Genomic DNA, 19,032 nt, shown 5'->3' with positions numbered 1-19,032 from the left:
TGTAAGAACTGCCAGATTTACCAACACCTCAAAAATGCAATGCTAGTCACTGAATAACAGACTTTTGATAAACAACAGATAAGCCAAACAGCAATACAGAAATGACAGATTTTTTTTTTTCTTTTGTGACAGTCTCCCTCTGTTACCCAGGCTGGAGTGCAGTGGTGTGATCCTGACTCACTGCAACCTCTGCCCCCGAGGTCCAAGACATTCTCCAGAGTAACTGGGATTATAGGCATGCACCACCATGCCCAGAGAACTTTTTGTATTTTTAGTAGAGATGGTGTTTCATCATGTTGGCCAAGGTGGTCTCGAACTCCTGACCTCATGTGAGCCACCCTCCTCAGTCTCCCAAAGTGCTGGGGTTACAGGCGTTAAGACACCGTTCCCAGTCAGATAATAGATTTTTTATTTTAATTATCTTGAAGTCATCTTGAGAATTTATGAATTAAAAAGGAGAGGGAGAAAAAAAAAAGAGAGAAATTGACACCAGATCCTCCATCTATTATTATGGCTGTCTTGGTGCATCACTGTTTCAGAAGTTATCTCAGGACTAAAAACAATAGGAAATAAAGAGTATCAAATATAACTTCTCAATATTGATGTCCTTGCCTACCTCTGATATACATCCAACAGATTAAAACATATAGTCATCTCAAATAAATTCTTATTATGCTGACATGATTAAAAGTCTAGTCCCTTTACATGGTAATTCTGATTTAACACATCTGGGGTGTAGTCAGAATTCAAAGTGTAACACTTGTGAAACTATTATCCAGGTCACTTCTGACTTCTTGTACATCATTTTCTTCCTTTTTTCTATATTCTCCATAATGGCAAGATCCATCTATGTGCTAAACTGTTACAATGTGTTAATTTTCATTGTCACAAAGTGTTCCATATAAAGGAGTCCACAGTTTACTTATCGTTTCATAATATATAGATATTATGTTGTTTCCTTCAGTTCGGGACTAATAAAACAATCCTGCTAAGATACTGTTGAAAACATTCCTTAGTGAACATATTCAGGAGTTTATCCAGGGCATAGATTCAGAAATAGAATAGTTGGGTGATAGAATGTAAGAATCTACATTTTAAAAGAACAATGCCAGCCTATTCTCTCTTGTAATTAGCAAGTAAAGCTCCCACCAAAAATCTAATTACTATTTACTGAAATATTTATTCCTGAATAATGACATATGGATTTATATTCTTGATCCATAAATTCATCAGCCTTAAAAACCAGCGAGACCATTGTGCCAAAATGTCTTTAAAAGTGACATTATGATATTAGAAACCTCTTGTTTTTTGAATTTCATTTCTATATGCCATATACATAACTCCATAGAACCAGAATGTTTTATGCCTCATTTTCCAATTATTCTCTGCATTTCTACAGGTTATTTTAACCAAAGTGAAAATGAAAATTACCAGTGGAAATGAATTCAAAGAAATAATCTAAGTGAAAAAACATTAAGATTCTGCATTTGTGATGAAAACTATTACAACAAATTATTGTTAAACTCTGATTGGAAGAAACAACAATGACCAATTCTTTTTCATCAGAGATTCTTCCATGAAAATGTTAGTTAAGCACACTAGCTATAAGCAAAAGAAATCTAACTAATTAAACTTTACTTAGAATTAACTGGCAATATTTACTATTTGGCAATACTTTACTATTCAAGCTACTACCTTAAAGCAATCAAAAAGATGATCAAGTTGTCCAGAAGAAAAATCCCAAGCCAACTTTGCTAGCAGATCATGTACATTCTTCACAATGGCTTCATGTTTTCCTGCCTGTTGAAAAAACAAAAGTAGATAAATAAAAGCAAACAAAAAAATTATAGCATACTTAAATTTTAATAACAAAAAAATAGTTCTACTACAAGACTCTCCATTACTTAATAAACATTCCTACTTCATTTGAGTAATTAACAGAATTCTTAATATTTGAAATGCTTTAGAACTGTCATTTAATACCTGGCAACTCAGTTTTTTTGGGTACAAATAGTAAACTTCGGAAATTAATATGAAAACTTACTAGAAGGTATTTACAAATAAAACTAAGAGAAAAAGAAGTCAAAATATTGGATTGTTTCAAAACTCCAAGCTTAAGTGCTCAATAAAAGCAAGTATTTTGTTGTTTCTCTTTAAAAAAAGGCAAAAAACAAGCTTTATGAGCCAGTGCCTAACAATACTCCCCAAGTGACCCAGGAGTAGAAACCTGCCATTAAGATAATATAAAAACATATGCATTAGTATATCTGAAACCAGGGTTATTATGGAAAGTCATAATCTTCTATAATAATCGTATGTTTTTTAAAGTCACCGTAATGGAACTCGTGACATTTGTTTCTTCTATGCATTACATAGGTGAAAACCTCCAAATATAGATTCTTTATCCTCTTTCAATAATTGTTCCTTTAATCATAATTATTTTGCTATATAGATCTTTCATTTAAAACCATGTGTGGCCAAGCACCGTGGCTCATACCTGCAATCCCAGCACTTTGGGGGGCTAAGGAGGATGGATCACGAGGTCAGGAGATCAAGACCATCCTGGCTAACAGGGTGAATCCCTGTCTCTTCTAAAAATACAAAAAATTAGCCAGGCCTGGTGGTGGGTGCTTGTAGTCCCAGCTACTCGGGAGGGTAAGGCAGAGAATGGTGTGAACCCGGGAGGCAGAGCTTGCAGTGAGCTGAGATTGCACCAACGCACCCGAGTCTGGGAGAGAGAGCAAGATTCCATCTAAAAACAAAACAAAACAAAACAAAAAAACCCAAAAAAACTACCTATAAGCTGCTACCATGAATATATATACAAAGACAGAAAAATGTTATTTTTTGTTTAAAAATTCTTGGTAAGATTTCTCTACATGAACAGCACATGCATTAGTAAAAGTCAGGCAATACTAAATTGCTGGCCATTATATAAGGGTTACCAAAAATTTTCTCCTTTTTGGTATCTTTCTTAGAAAACAGCTATCATCTCACTTTCTTACCTGTGCTGCCCAGATATTATCAAGGTCCTGTAATGTAAGAGCCTTTTCTTTAATCACAAAACGAAGAATTTTCTCTAGCTTTTCTACATATTGTGGTTGATGAAGACTGTCTTGCAAGACTATGGATAAGATATTATTTTGCTGTATCCATTCCTAAATGTAATACAAAAATTCAATGCTGAAACTAAAAAGAAATTTTTTAAAAAGCAAAATAAAAACATGTCTCCAACTTCTAAATAACATTAAGTAGGAATTCAAAAGTCCAAATTATGTATACATTCACAAATTACAGCACAGTAGTGTGACATTTAAGTGTTGTGTTAATTCAAAATTAAACACTAAAATAACTTATTTCACAAAATTTGGCATATAAAATCTTTCCATAGGTGTACTAGATTCACAAATTATAATTCACTAATATAATGAATTACCTTGGTGTTGTAATCTGCAATTAGTATACATTAACATAAATAATTTTACAGAATTTTACTTCTGCAAATAAAGATTCCCATATGTGATACAACAGTACACTTCTCACACTATCCATTGAAAACAACCAGTTTTATATTCCCAATCTTAGATTCTTCTGTAAAATACAATAAAAGTGCCACAACAATGTCAAATTTTGCTAAATACTTTCAATGTTGGTGTCTCTCAAGAACCAGTAATAATTCAAGGACTAGTGAATATACTGAGTAATTCTGTTTAACATTCCACAAAGCAGGCAAATTGCATACATAAAACCTGACCACCAGCACTGAGTATGAGCATGGGTCTAAGGTAAACACTATTAATACCACCCAAATGTCCTTAGCATATCTTTTTTCACATTCTAATCCTTTCCACTAGCAACCTGAAGGTTATTTTATGGTAAAGATTATTCTACAGAAATGATCTCCACTATGCAAACCACATACACTCAAAAAAAGAGTTTTTAATACTTTGGTGAAGTATTTGCTATTTATTTCAAAACTAAAATGTATGAAAATATCTATGGTAAACAGTTTCATTACCTGTCAAAATGACATACATAGTGATTTTAAAATGAAATTATTAAGAAATTAATCTTACACTTTGGGAGGACGAGGCAGGTGATCATGAGGTCATGAGGTCAAGACCAGCCTGGCCAAAATGGTGAAACCCCATCTCTACTAAAAATATAAAAATTAGCCAGGCGTGGTTGCAGGTGCCTGTAATCCCTGCTACTTGGGAGGCTGAGGCAGATAATTGCTTGAACCCAGGATACGGACGTTACAGTGAGTGGAGATCGTGTCACTGCACTCCAGCCTGGGTGATGGAGTGAGACTTTGTCTCAAAAAAAAAAAAAAAGAAATTAATCTTAATATTCTTAAAATCATGATAAAGCACTACTCAATTATCCCATTAGTTATAATCCCTATTTATTAATCTTCAAATGGAATTAGGAAGTGATCACTACGTTAGTTCATTCACCAGACTACAGATCCACTCAACCCCTCCAAAAATCACATCTTACTATTTCATTTCAACCAAGCCATCTATTTACATCAAAGCTACATTCAAAAATAATAAATTTACCTGAGGAACAATTAAGTTACCTCAACAGTTTCAAACAACTAATCATTTATTAAACCTTTTATTATTATTATAAAAAGATCTTACGATTAGTCATAAATCTTTCAATTTTAGTTTTGCTATTGTTGCTTCTAACAATAATTGGTAACAATGTAATTTTCCACAAGCAGTGTCTTATTCACAATAAAAGATTTAAGAGGCTTACTGCCATTTGCTCAGCTGTCAGCCATTCTTCCTCCTCAGGATTACTATGCCGATGAGTATAATATGATACACTAGATATAACCTTATTTATTTCATTCAGTGCATTCATCTTTCCATTGAAAGAGGAAATTTGCAACAATCTATGAGAAAAATTTGGAGTAAATGTTATAACCTTATTTATTTCATTCAGTGCATTCATCTTTCCACTAAAAGAAGAAATTTACAACCATAAATGAGAGAAATTTGGAGTAAATGTTATATCAGAATTCACACAAATAATTTAAGGTGGAAAATATCTTACCTGAGTATCATCTTTAACCTACAAATTTCCAAATTTTTTATAGTCTCATCTTGTCCTGAAATTCTTGAAGCTAAGTTCTTCAAAGATTTAATAATCATTGAAATGGCATCATTTTTGGCTTCATTCTTTGCTTCCTTTTTCAGTTCTTCATCAGTTAAGTTTTCCAATAAATGTGGAACTATTTCTATAACTGGAATGAAGTACTTTTTCACTGTATGTTGACTGAGAAACTCATAGCATTGTCCAAATGGTCTGAAATATGAAGGACACAAAACCTCTGTAACATTCATGTTTTTTAAAAGAACTAAACTTGCCAATTACTTTCAACACTTAAGACCACACAAAAACAGGTCCTCATTTTACAGTGAGACACAACCCACACTGAAAAAAATGAAACAATGATTTTTAAGTAAATAAAATAGTAATTTGTATAATGCACAGAATATGAAAACATAATAAGAGCTGCAATTATTTGAACAAACATGAAATTATTTAACAAACATGAAAACATAACTTAATAAGAGTTGCAATTATTTGAACATTTAATGCTGATCCATTAAAAAAATGATCATGCAAAATCTGGAACCCATTTAATGTGCCAAATTTATTGATGAGATCCACTAGCCAACCCTGTAATACAGTTAATAATAAAAATTAATTCCCCCCTTTCAGAAAAAAAGTTACTATTTGAGATGCATTTGTGTGAAGCATACTAGAAACGGAAAATTTAATTAAAAAATTATACTAAATTATCTTTAAAAAGAGTACAAGACATGTTTACTATATATACTTACAGAGATTTAAACCTTTTATATTGTATTTTGTTTTCTATATCTTTCAGCTGGACACAGCACAGGCAGAAATTATATCATAGTTCATGGGGACACAACTGGTATTGTTTATATCTCATGTATCTGGTACGAGTAAGAATCAGGTAAAGGTTGTATATCTAAAAATATTTCTAAACGTTAAGATGCAATATGAATTAACGACTTCAGAAGTTATGAAAAGAATGAATAAACTAAGAATTAAGAAATAAGGTAAAATGAAAGATTTTTATATCGTTTTCTAGAGTCAAGTTTTAGGAGAAAAATCAAAAAGAGGGAGTAGAGAACAAAGGATGTTTTACTACCAATCTTTTCTTCCTCTTCTTTTTTTTTTTTGGAGACGGAGTCTTGCTCTGTCACCCAGGCTGGAGTACAGTGGCATGATCTCAGCTCACTGCAACCTTTGCCTCCCAGGTTCAAGCAATCCTCTGGCCTCAGCCTCCTGAATAGCTGGGATTACAGGCACCTGCCAATACACCCAGCTAATTTTTGTATTTTTAGTAGAGATGGGGTTTCACCATGTTGGCCAGGCTGCTCTCGAACTCCTGACCTGAGGTGATAAACCCGCCTCGGACTTCCAAAGTGCTGGGATTATAGGCATGAGCCATCATGTCTGACCACACTACCAATCTTGAGAGAAATAATTTCTCCAGTTTGAACAGAAAAACATATTCGGGACATGTGGAAAATGTGAAATAAAAAATAACTTTTAAAGAATACACTTGTATAACTCTAATCCTACGTTTGATACGATGAAAAACTGAATTTTAAAAGCTTTGGTAAATATATTCCTGAATGAATTTACTATAATATTATATTTTCCTATCTTTTTATTATTTAGCTTTAAAAAATGAGTTCATGGAGTGACATCAGCAAGATTGTGGACTAAAACACTCCAAAGCCTTGTTTCTGTTCAAAGAAAAAACTTCGTTGCAATTCTGAAAATCAGTCAAAAGTATACAGCTATCAAGAAAATGCCCAGTTCAAGAAAAAGCCATATTCAAAGGGAACAGGCAATTTTGTGTTATTTCACTTATCCTTGCCCACTCCCTTCCTACCAAGGTACAGTTTGCAGAACCAGTGATCTGGTCACCAGTTCTGTATGAACTGGAGGAATCAAGAGGGCTAGATTTACAAGATTCTAAATTTGTCTGCAGGCTGCCTGTGGGATTAGTCTCTGCATACTCAACCTGAAGGGCAAGGGGCCAACAGTGGCTTAAAACTCCGACTAGAAGCCATGGGAAGACAATTTGTGAAGTCTCCAAGGGAATTACAAACCTGTAGACTACTGAGGCGAACTACTGAATGAAGAATGCACATGACAGGTAAGGCAGCGAAAATAAACAGAGGTGAGGCTCATGGAGGAATTGGGAAATTTTTACAGCAACCATCATGGAATGGAATAACCAGAACCATGTGAAACACATGGGTAAAAAAGACTCACGGAAAGTCTCAAGAAAGACAAATACCTAGAAAAGGTTAAAGCAGGCTTTAAGCCTGCAAGCTGAGCTGATTAATAAAGGGAATTCCCCTGTACCAAGCCAGTTCACAAAGACTGGGGAATATAAGTGCTTTTTCAAATGCTCAAAATGACTCAGGAGGCCAGTCATGGTGGCTCACACCTGTCATCCTAGCACTTTGGGAGGCTGAGGTGGGTGGATCCCCTGAGGTCAGAAGTTCAAGACGTGCCTGGTCAACATGGTGAAACCCCTGGCTAAATATACAAAAATTAGCTGGCATGGTGGTGGGTGCCTGTAAACTCAGCTACTCGGGAGGCTGAGGCAGGAGAATCGCTTGAACCTGGGAGGCAGAAGTTACAGTGAGCCAAGATCACGCCATTACACTCCAGCCTGGGCAACAAGAGGGAAATCTGGTCTTAAAATAATAATAATAATAATAATATAAAAATACAAAAAATTAACTGGGCATAGTGGTGGGAGCCTGTAATCCCAGCTACTTGGGAGGGTGAGACAGGAGAATTGCTTGAACCCAGGAGGCAGAGGTTGCAGTGGGCAGACATGGTGCCATTGCACTCCAGGCTGGGTGACAGAGCAAGGCTCTGTCTCAAAAAAAAAAAAAGATGACAGCATACAAAAAGTAGACAAGATAAAATAAATCTCCAGAAACTGTCCTTGGAGAAACACAGTCAGACTCACTTGACAAACACTTTAAAATATCAGCGCAGTGTCTCACACCTTTAATCACAGCACTTTGGGAGGCCGAGGCGGGCGGATCGCCTGAGATCAGGAGTTCAAGACCAGCCTGGCCAATATGCTGAAACCCCATCTCTACTAAAAATACAAAAACTAGCTGGGCATGGTGGTGCACGTCTGTAATCCCAGCTACTCGGGGCCAGGGGGAGCTGAGGAAGAGAATCGCTTGAACCAGGGAGGCAGAGGTTGCAGTCAGCCAAGATCGCACCACTGCCCTCCAGCCTGAGAGACAGAGTAAGGCTCTGTCTCAAAAATAAAATAAGATAAAATAAAAAAATTTAAGAAAAAGTCAAATATGCCTAATGAACTAATGAAAAAGGAGGCTAAAGAAAATTAGAAAAGTGATATACAAATAAAATGAACATGTCAACAGAGAAAAAAAATAATAAAGAACCAGGGCCAGGCATGGTGGTTCAATCCTATCATCCCAGCACTTTGGGAGGCCAAGGCAGGCAGATGACCTGAGGTCAGGAGTTCAAGACCAGCCTGACCAAACATGGAGAAGAAGACCCCATCTCCAAATACAAGTAGCCGGTGGCCAGGTGTGGTGGTTCATGCCTGTAATCCCAGCACTTTGGGAGGTCGAGGCAGGCAGATCACAAGGTCAGGAGACTGACACCATGCTGGCCAACATGGTGAAACCCCATCTCTACTAAACATACAAAAAATTAGTGAGGCATGGTTGTACGCGTCTGTAGTCCCAGCTACGTGGAATCCTGAGGCAGGGGAATCACTTAAACCTAGGAGATGGAGGTTGTGGTAAGTCGAGATCGCGCCATTGCACTCCAGCCTGGGCAACAAGAGCAAAACTCTGTCTCAAACAAACAAAAAAACCAAACGTAAATTCTGCAGATGAAAATATGGAAACTGAATTAAAAAATTCACAAGATGGGCTCAACAGGAGACATCAATAGGCAGGACTGACAATCACGACTTGAGAAAAGGTCATTTAAAATCAGAGTAAGTGGAGAAAAAAAGAAGTCAAAAGTGAATAGCCTGAGAGACTTAGGGAATACCACCACTTGGAAAAATGCAAACATTATGAACGTCCAAGAAGCAGAAGATAAAGAAACAGAGGTCTCACATGCAGAAATAGTGGCCGAAATAGTGGCCAAAACTGTGCCATATTTGAGGAAAGACATGGATATATACAAATAGAAAAGGCTCAGTACCTCTAGGGAAGGCACACCCCCAAAGACCACCACCAAAAAAAGTTATAAAAAGAAAGAATCTAGAAATTAGTAAGAAAAGTAACTCCTCACATAATGAAAACAAAACAACAGCAACAACAACAACAACAAAACCCTCAAAAATAGCTAACAGCTGAATGCTCATTAGGAAGTACTGAGAGGAAAATACTATCAAATAATAATTTGGTACTTGGCAAAACAGTCCTTGAAATTAAGACATTTCTAGACAAACAAAAGCTGCTAGAGTCTATTACCACTAGACTACAAAAATGCTAAATGGAGTGCAAGTTGAAATACAAGGGCCCTAGGTGATAATTCAATGTATTAAAAAAAATGACCAAATCTGTGGTAAAGAAAAACACACAAACATTTGTAAAACTCAGTATTACTGTAATTGTCTAATAACTCCACTTTTTATTCTCTTACAGAATTTGAGAGGCCAAAGAATTAAAAAACTTATGTCTGTATTACATATAAAAATATATCATTTGTGATATCAATAACATAAATTGCAGCAGGTGAGGTGTAAAGGACATTATGTATGCAACTGAAATCAAGTTGGTATGGGTTTAAAATAGACTGTTACAGCTATTATAATAATATACAGGCATACTTCATTTTATTACGCTTTGCTTTACTGAATTTTGCAGATACTTTTTTTTTAAGTGAAATTTGTAAAATGTCACATTTTTTAGCAATGAAGCATTTTAAAATTAAGGTGAGTATATTTTTTAAAGACGTAATCTTACCACATACTTAACAGACTAAGAATAGTGAAAATTATATATATATTGAGAAACAAAAAACTTGTGCAACTCCCTTCAGTGTGGTAATTGCTTTATTGCAGTGGTCTGGAACTCAACCTGCAATACTATCTCCAAGGTATGCCCCTATGTAATCCCCATGGTAACCAGGAAAAACATGTTTATGGAATATGCCTAAAAGGAAATGAGAAGAATCACAACATGTCTGTAAAAGACAACCTGAAGAATTGAAATTATGAAAATAAAGTCAGTAGGTAAGAAAATTATACAGAAAAAAAGCTGTAAGACATCAGAAAACAACAAAATGGCAGTGGTAAATCCTCTTTATCACTAATTACTCTGAATATAAAGTAGATTCAACTTCCCAACCAAATGATACAGATTGGCAGAACAGATTTAAAAAACAAAAACAGAATCCAAGATACACTGTCTACAAAAGACTCACTTAAATATAAGGATGCAAACAACTTGAAAGCTAAGAATACAAAACATCTGGGAGGCCGACGTGGGTTTACCTGAGGTCAAGAGTTTGAGACCAGCCTGGCCAACATGACAAAAGCCCGTCTCTACTAAAAATACAAAAATTAGCAGGGCATGGTGGTACATACATGGTGGTGCACACTCCCAGCTACTTGGGAGGCCGAGACATGAGAATCACTTGAACCTGGGAAGCAGAGTTTGCAGTGAGCCAAGATTGCACCACTGCACTCCAGTCTGTGCAACAGAGCGACTCTGTCTCAAAAAAAAAAAAAAATCCACACAAACAGTAACTAAAAGAGAACATGTTTTGCTAATATGAAGCAAAATAAATTTTAGGTAGCATCCTCTCACAAGAGGCAAAAAAGGATGTTATATGATCATAAAAGGGTGAATTCACTGCAATTATAAATATGCATACACCAAACTTCAGAACTGCTGACTGTGTGAAGCAAACATTATGAGACCTAGAGAGAAAGTTATACAAAATTAGTCAGACACTTCAATACCATATTTCCAATGATCAGTAAACAATCAGACAAAATGTCAATAAGCCGAGGTGGGAGGATCACTTGACATCAGAAGTTCAAGACCAGACTGGCCAACATGGTGAAACTCTGTCTCCACTAAAGATACAAAACTGAGCCAAGCATGGTGGCGGGTGCCTGTAATCCCAGCTACACAGCAGGAGAACAGCTTGAGCCCGGGAGGCAGAGATTGCAGTGAGCTGAGATGGCACCACTATACTCCAGCCTGGGTGACAAAGCAAAGCCCTGTCTCCAAAAAAAAATAAGGAAAAAAAGGCCTTGCACAACACTAGAGAACAAGTTGACCTAATAAACATTTATGGAACACTCTACACAAAAGTAGCAGAATAAACATTCTCGTCAAGTGCACTTAGAACATCCATCAGGATACATTACATAACAAACAAAACAAATCTTAACATATTTAAGACTGAGCTCATACAAGCTATCTTTCCAGATCAGGATGCAAGGAAACTAGGAATCAACAGCAGAAGAAAAACTGAAAAATCAGCCAGGCGCATTAGGAGGCCAAGGCAGGTGGATCACTTGAAGTCAGGAGTTCAAGACCAGCCTGGCCGACATGGTCAAACCCCATCTCTACTAAAAATAGAAAAAATTAGCTGGGCGTGGTGCCACACACCTGTAATCCTAGCTACTCCAGAGGCTGAGGCATGAGAATTGCTTGAACCCAGGAGGTGGAGGTTGCGGTGAGCCGAGATCACACCACTGCACTCTAGCCTGGGTGAAAAAGCGAAACTCCATCTCAAAAAATAAAAAAAAAATAAAAACTGAAAAATCCATAAATAAGTAGAAATTAAACAACACATCTTAAACGACCCATCGATCAAGGAGGAGAACTCCAACAGAAAGTATAATATTTGAGGCAAATAAAAATGAAAACATATCAAACTTATTCTCGAGATGCAGCAAAAGCTGTGCGAAGAGAGAACTTCATAGTACAGAGGATTTTTTAAAAAAGATCTCCAATCAACAACCGAAAATTTATACCTTAAAGAACTACAAAAAGAAGCTGGGAGCAACGGCCCATGCCTGTAATCCCAGCACTTTGGGAGGCTGAGGTGGGCGGATCACCTGAGGTCAGGAGTTTGAGACCAGCCTGACCACCATGGTGAAATCTCTTTTCTACTAAAAATACATAAATCAGCCGGGTATTGTGGTGAGCACCTGTTAACCCCAGCAGCTATGGAGGCTGAGGCACAGGACGGGAGGCAGAGGTTGCAATGAGCTGAGATCATGCCGCTGCACTCCAGCTTGGGCGACAGAGCAAGACTGTGTCTCAAAAACAAAAACAAACAAACAAAAAATAACTACAAAAAGGGTAACAAAATAAACCCAAAGATAGCAGAAGAATATAAATGCAAGAGATTAGCAAACAGAGCAGAAAAACAACAGAACCAAAATTTGGTTCTTGAAAAAATAAAGAAATTGCCAGACCTCTAGCCAGTTTGACTAAGAAAAAGAGAGAAGACTCAAATAAGACTGCTATTAGTAGCAGAAACAAAAGAGGAGACATTACTATGTATATTATAGAAATAAAAAACCATCTGACAGTACTAAGAACCACTGCATCCTAAAAAACTGGATAACCTAGATAGGAGGACAACTTTATAGAAATATACAATCTACCCAAGACGCAACCATGAAGAAATAGAAAATCTGAATAGGCCCATAACTAATCAGACAGAATCAGCAATCAAAAATACCCCCATAAAGAAAAGCCCAAACAAAACCCAATCACTTCACTGGGGGAATTCTACCAAATACTTGAAGAATTAAGACCAATCATCCTCACAGTCTTCCAAAAAACTGAGGAGGAAAGAACATATCCAAACTCATCTATGAAGACAGCATTACCCTGAACATCAAAACAAGACAAAGAAATTACAAAAAAAAAACCCTACACACTAATCTCCCTTATAAATATTGATGCAAAATTCTGCAATGCTATAGTAGCAACAAAATTTAAAACATATTAAAGAGATTATATACATGACCAAGTTATTTTTTTCCTGGAATGAAAGACACTTCAACATACAAATATTGATCAATATGACACACAATCTGAAGAGAATGAAAGGAAAAAATCACATGATCATGGCCATCAATGCCGAAAAAGCTTTGACAAAATTTAACACCACAATGATAAAACCACTAAACAAATGAGGAACAGAAATAATTGACATTAACATAATAAAGACTTTATGTAAAAAGCTCTTGGCTAACATCATATTCTATGATGAAAGACTGAAAGCTGTTTATCTAAGATCAGGAACAATCAAGAATGCCTCCTTTCACTATTTCTATTCAATACACTAATTAAGTCCTCCTACCTGTGGAGGTAACACAAGAAAAAGCAGTAACAGGATTTATCCAATTTGAACCAATGGGAAAGAAAAAAGTAAATTATGTCTGTTCACAAAAATTTTATACTATTTAAAGGAATTCTGTATCATTTTATCTTTTTGGATTCTGCGAGTTTGTGTGTTTGTGTGTGTGTGAGCACACGCACATGTGCATATGCAGTATACTTGCTAAAGCCACGTTCTATTTTCTTTTTCTGTTGCTGGTTAAGTTTTTTTTTCATGCGCTAAATATTAATTGAATTTAATATGATCAAACTGACTTTGAGATATGAAATAGCCACTACAGTAATATTAAAGATACTGACACATTAAAGTGAAAATATACAAAACTGGGTGACTTTTCCATAGCCTTGACTGCTAGTGCAGTGGTTTTGGCTGTTTTTTTCTTTTCTGGCTTTTTGATGTATAATTAGATTTTGCTGTCTTCTATCCCGCTTCCTTGAGAAAAATTGTTAATTCTGGCAAGTATAAAGCAGATCTAACTTCCCTTTGAGGTACAATTACAAAGATTACTTACATGATCCAAGATTTAGCTGTTGAACACTGAACCATCTTCTCCTAAGAAAATCAGGCATTACAAGAAACACCTAATGGTATGTCATGAAAGCAAAATGGTACAATTTTTAAATCTCACTGAGGTTATACAGTCTGTAAATATATGTAAGCATTCTGCTGTTTTAATAAATATATACACACAGTACAAACAAAGAACAGCCCATGCTTATTTGCAGTAATTACAGTCTCTAAAGTAGCTGTGAACAATGAATTAGCAAATACTGACTTCTCCTCACAGAAACACAATGCTATGCTCCAAGGAGCATATTCAACCAATCAATACATAATAAACCCTGTTCAGGCATGAGTTATATGGTTATTGACCATGAGTTCAAGGTTATACATATTAAATAATAGGTCTTTAAACAGAAACCCACATAAAACAAGATTATGTATTGACTTGATCATTATTTAAAGACAGGTTCACATCACTAATGGTCTGTGGCAAATGCAAATAAAAAAATTAATATTTAATCTTGAAAATAACAAACCAACGCACTTTTGGTGATCGAGGATCTGAAGAACGAGCAAATAATTCATCGTCAGGCAACTGAGCATTTGAGGAAATTAATTCACACGGACGTGTACCATTGTAGATATGAAACTTGCAGTAAGGATTTAAGGCCATGGCGAGAAGTTCTAGAAGTGGAAACCAATCTTGGGACAACTTGGCCACACAAAGTTCCACTAGGCGATGAGTATTGTTAATAATACATCTCTGTTACATGGATAGGATATAATACAGTTTATAATAAGAACACATTGCAATTTCAAACACATTTAATTTTTATTAATAATCTCTTTCCATTTTTCTGCACTGGTCATCTTAATTCTGCATAATTTCACTAATATTGCGATCAAAGTAATACATTGGTAAAGATAAATTAATATTTATTTCATAAATTTGCACTTAATTTCAAAAGCTATTTGAGAAACGTAACAAATAAAGTAGGTACCACAGTTTGTCTATTTCTGCTTTATGTCCACAGGACACACAAACTGCCACTTTTCTCTCTGGAATTTGTACTTTAGAGGAAACATTTAAAGTTTTGTTATCAACATCTCAACTCAAAAGTCACATATTTTCAAAATTTCAATTTCCACCCCTACAAAAAAGTTATAGGTCAATTCAGAGCTGCTGGCATATGCATGCCATGGTCATTTGTGGAAAATGTCTAAGTTGTATTTTTTAGGTTGAGGTCATCAAAAAGTATATATTTGATTCATAACTTTTGGTTAACTGCATTTTCAAAAAAAGAACCAGAGGCCTGAAGTATGTACAGTAATTCAGTAAAGATACTTTATTTTTTGTCATTTTTTAAATCTCTGAAATATGAAGGTATCTTATAATAGAATCAAGATACTTGGCAGACTGCAATATATACCTAGGTAATAGATTTGCAATATTACCTGAGATTACTTGTGTTTCCTTTTACCTGTCACTTGAAGATACTGCTAATCTGAGAATGTATTAAATTCTATTTGACTTTTTTGGCATCAAAACTCTATGAATTCGTATCACAAAATTGTGTGAGTATTGGTTTCTGGTCTAAATTTCCAAGACAGGGGGTCTTCTTTCTCTACCAATCTTCTTTCTTTCATTCTCTGCACATTACATAACTGACTTTAGAACTATTATACTCTGGAAAATAGTTTCTTTGCTTTACATTTGTGCATAGTGAGTTTCTTTACCATTTACATTTTCACTGAAATTATATCCTTTGTTATCCCAGCTACATTGAGAGTCTGCTTAAGTATTTTTGACCTCAAGTGCTACAAAATAGTAGTGCCTCTTCCAATCAATACTATCTTGCATTTGATGAAATACACTGTATTGTGTGTAAGGTTACAAGGTTGTTGAAATTTCAGGGGACAGGTTAAACAAAGGTTTACTAAATCAAAACCGCAAGCTCATTCTTAAAGACCATGCTAACCTTCAATTATGCAGTATATATCAGCAGACTTGATATGTTAATATGTTACGCACAGAAGTATTTTTCAAAAACAAATCCACAGGAATCACCATGTAAATCTGAGTCCCAGAAATGAAATACAAGACTCACATGAATTTCAAACTTCCAGCCACTCACAGCCTCATCCATAAGAATTTTAGTGAAAGATATTGTCAGTCCATCTTGAAAAAAACGTTGGCATGCTTCACTTTTAACATCAAGGCCTAAAAAACGAGCCAAACAAAGAATGTTTAAAAAAAATTATTTGGCCAATTATGATTAAACATAGTAAATTGCTAGAAACTATTATGGTCTCCAATTCACAAATAGTGTTGTGGCTTTTGAAATGAGACATGACATTATAAAATGTTAAAAAGGTGAAAAAACATGGTATTTCAGAAAAAGGAATGAAATATAATATTCAGTAAATTTTAGAAACAGTTGTATAAACTACATCAAATCAAGTAATGTAACTAATTGAAACAGCTTGAAAATATGACATCAGAAAAAGAATGTTCACTAGTAGACAGGGAATTGAACCATTTCACAGAATTTTAATTACTGAAATACACTAAAAAATCTGTGAAAATTAAAAAGTGACAATTAAAAAATCTGATTTTTCCCGGTAAATTGCCCATTTATCATCAAATTTAAGAGGCAAATCCTAAGTTTCTTTTTTCTTTTTACCTTTACCTGATTTAAGAAAAGCAAGATCCATGTGCCTCTATCAAAAAATAAAACTTACAAGTGTTTTCTTTTGAAGAGTCTTGCTCTATTTCCCAGACTGAAGTACAGTGGCACAACCTCAGCTCACTGCAATCTCCACTTCCCAGGTTTAAAAAATTCTCCTGCCTCAGCCTTCAAGTAGCTGGGATTATAGGCATGCACCACCACACCTGGCTACTTTTTGTAGTTTTTGCACAGACAGGGTTTTGCCATATTGGCCAGGCCGGTCTCAAACACCTGACCTCAGGTGATCTTCCCACCTCGGCCTCCCACAGTGCTGGGATTACAGGGATTACAGGATCACTGCACCCAGCCAGAAAACCTGTAACTCTTAAAGCAACTCAAAACATATTAAATATGTATAAGGAGATATATTTTCATTTGAATGATATACATACTACTCTATCATTTAAACTAGTTTTATCTTAGAGTAATCACGATCTCAGAGTAACAGAGGAAAAGTCCCTGCAAATGACATACATCCACTGAATATCAATGCTATGAAATGAAATACCATTTCCAGTTTTTGTTCATTTTGTAGTGTTAGAGCCTAGAACATACCTAATACAGAAGTCCTTGACATTTACTCAATTAATAAATATGCAATTAACAAAAGAAATTTAAATGAGGAGAAATATTTTCAATCTGGTAAAATATTTTCAGAGGTCACTAGATCACATATTGGTAAGATCAGTAAAACAACATAACAGTCGTTAAATGACAGTAGGATAGTTATTAGTTAAATGAAATTATCAATACCACCACAGAGTCAGAATTGGCAACAGAAACACTTTACAGGATACCAAAGGAATTAAAAATTTGTCTAACAACACTGACAGTTAAGTTCCTGCTGAATGACACAAAAATTAAATACTTCTGACCCTTCTTAGAGCTTTCAAGTCCTTAAAAAAATACACAGTATTCACCGGGGGCGCTGGCTCACGCCTGTAATCCCAGCACTTTGGGAGGCCGAGGTGGGCGGATCACGAGGTCAGGAGATAAAGACTATCCTGGCTAACACTGTGAAACCCCGTCTCTACTAAAAATACAAAAAATTAGCCAGGCGTGGTGGTGGGCGCCTGTAGTCCCAGCTACCGGGAGGCTGAGGCAGGAGAATGGCATGAACCAGGAGGCGAAGCTTGCAGTGAGCCAAGATCGCCCTACTGCACTCCAGCCTGGGAGACAGAGCGAAACTCTGTCTCAAAAAAAATAAATAAATAAAAAATAATATAATAAAATAAAAATTAAAAAATACAAAATATTACAAAAATGGCTCATCCATGAATTTTATTGTACCTATTATTACAACAAAATCATCCAAAATGCTTCATTCAAACCCAAAGCTTGTACTTGTGGCTGAAAGTAAAAATATCAAATTTTCTTCATAGGTTGTTTTTTTTTTTTTATATTAAGGCTTCATCTTTTAAGACGTTTTTCTTTTGGAGAAAAACCCTTCAACTCTGTGTTAAGAAGCAAAAAAAGCTAAATATGTAAGCTAGACAGTTTACTAAACATACACACTCAATATTAGTGAAATAGTGACTTCCATGTAAAAAACAAATAGATGGGGCTGGCCGGGTGTGGTGGCTCATTGCTGTAATCCCAGCTACTTGGGGGGCTGAGGCTAGAGAATCACTTGAACCTAGGAGGTGGAGGTTGCAGTGAGCTGATATCACGCCACTGACTCCAGCCTGGGTGACAAAGTAAGACTCTATCTCAAAAAAATAAAATAAAATAAATAAAAATAATTGGCAAAACTATTTACAAATTAACATACTTCTCAATCACAAATTAACATATTTCTCAATCACATGTGACTTAAGTGTAAAAAGGTCACCAAATATATATGATGTCATACAATAAACCCTCTATGCAGCACTTTGTAAACTGTAAAATATGCTTTAATGCACATTACTTCATATAGCAGACTTTAGAACTATCATATTCTGGAAAATATTTTCTTGGTCCGCAGTCTGATGCTCTAACCCTGAGCTATATCCCCTCCTCATATTCTGGAAAATATTTTCTAACTTGTGGATAACAATCTTTTTAAAAATTTAAAAAATATATATTCTCACCTTATAAATATGGTTGTACACATAAAATTATACATAATACTTAAATGGCTCCAGGTATCCCTAAAGGCTATCTAAAGATTTCTATGAACCTTTACTATAGGGAAGTATGTATATTTGTCTGTGTGTGTGTGTATATATATGTGTGTGTGTGTGTAATAAGTATATATAATATGCATGTATATATGTAAAATAATCCTTACCAGGAAGGTTTGTGACACATTATAAACTAGGAATAAACGATACCTTTATAACAGAGGGATGAAAAGCCTTTAAGA

The 19,032-nt window shown here is 35.4% G+C and overlaps 1 protein-coding gene across 1 annotated transcript in view; it reads right to left on the bottom strand.

Moving 5' to 3' along the window:
- USP9Y (ubiquitin specific peptidase 9, Y-linked) overlaps nt 1-19,032 on the bottom strand; it is a 144,737-nt gene that overhangs the window by 112,863 nt on the left and 12,842 nt on the right. The window contains 6 exon segments of the mRNA NM_001009110.1: nt 1,696-1,800; nt 3,006-3,158; nt 4,765-4,903; nt 5,065-5,316; nt 14,501-14,719; nt 16,065-16,177. Of these exon segments, the coding sequence (NP_001009110.1) occupies nt 5,296-5,316; nt 14,501-14,719; nt 16,065-16,177 (353 nt within the window). The 3' untranslated portion in view covers nt 1,696-1,800; nt 3,006-3,158; nt 4,765-4,903; nt 5,065-5,295.

Source organism: Pan troglodytes, chromosome Y, assembly GCF_028858775.2.
Source record: "Pan troglodytes isolate AG18354 chromosome Y, NHGRI_mPanTro3-v2.0_pri, whole genome shotgun sequence".
NCBI lineage: Eukaryota > Metazoa > Chordata > Mammalia > Primates > Hominidae > Pan > Pan troglodytes.
Note: the sequence above shows the minus strand (reverse complement) of the source record. Positions and strands in the feature narration are given on the sequence as shown.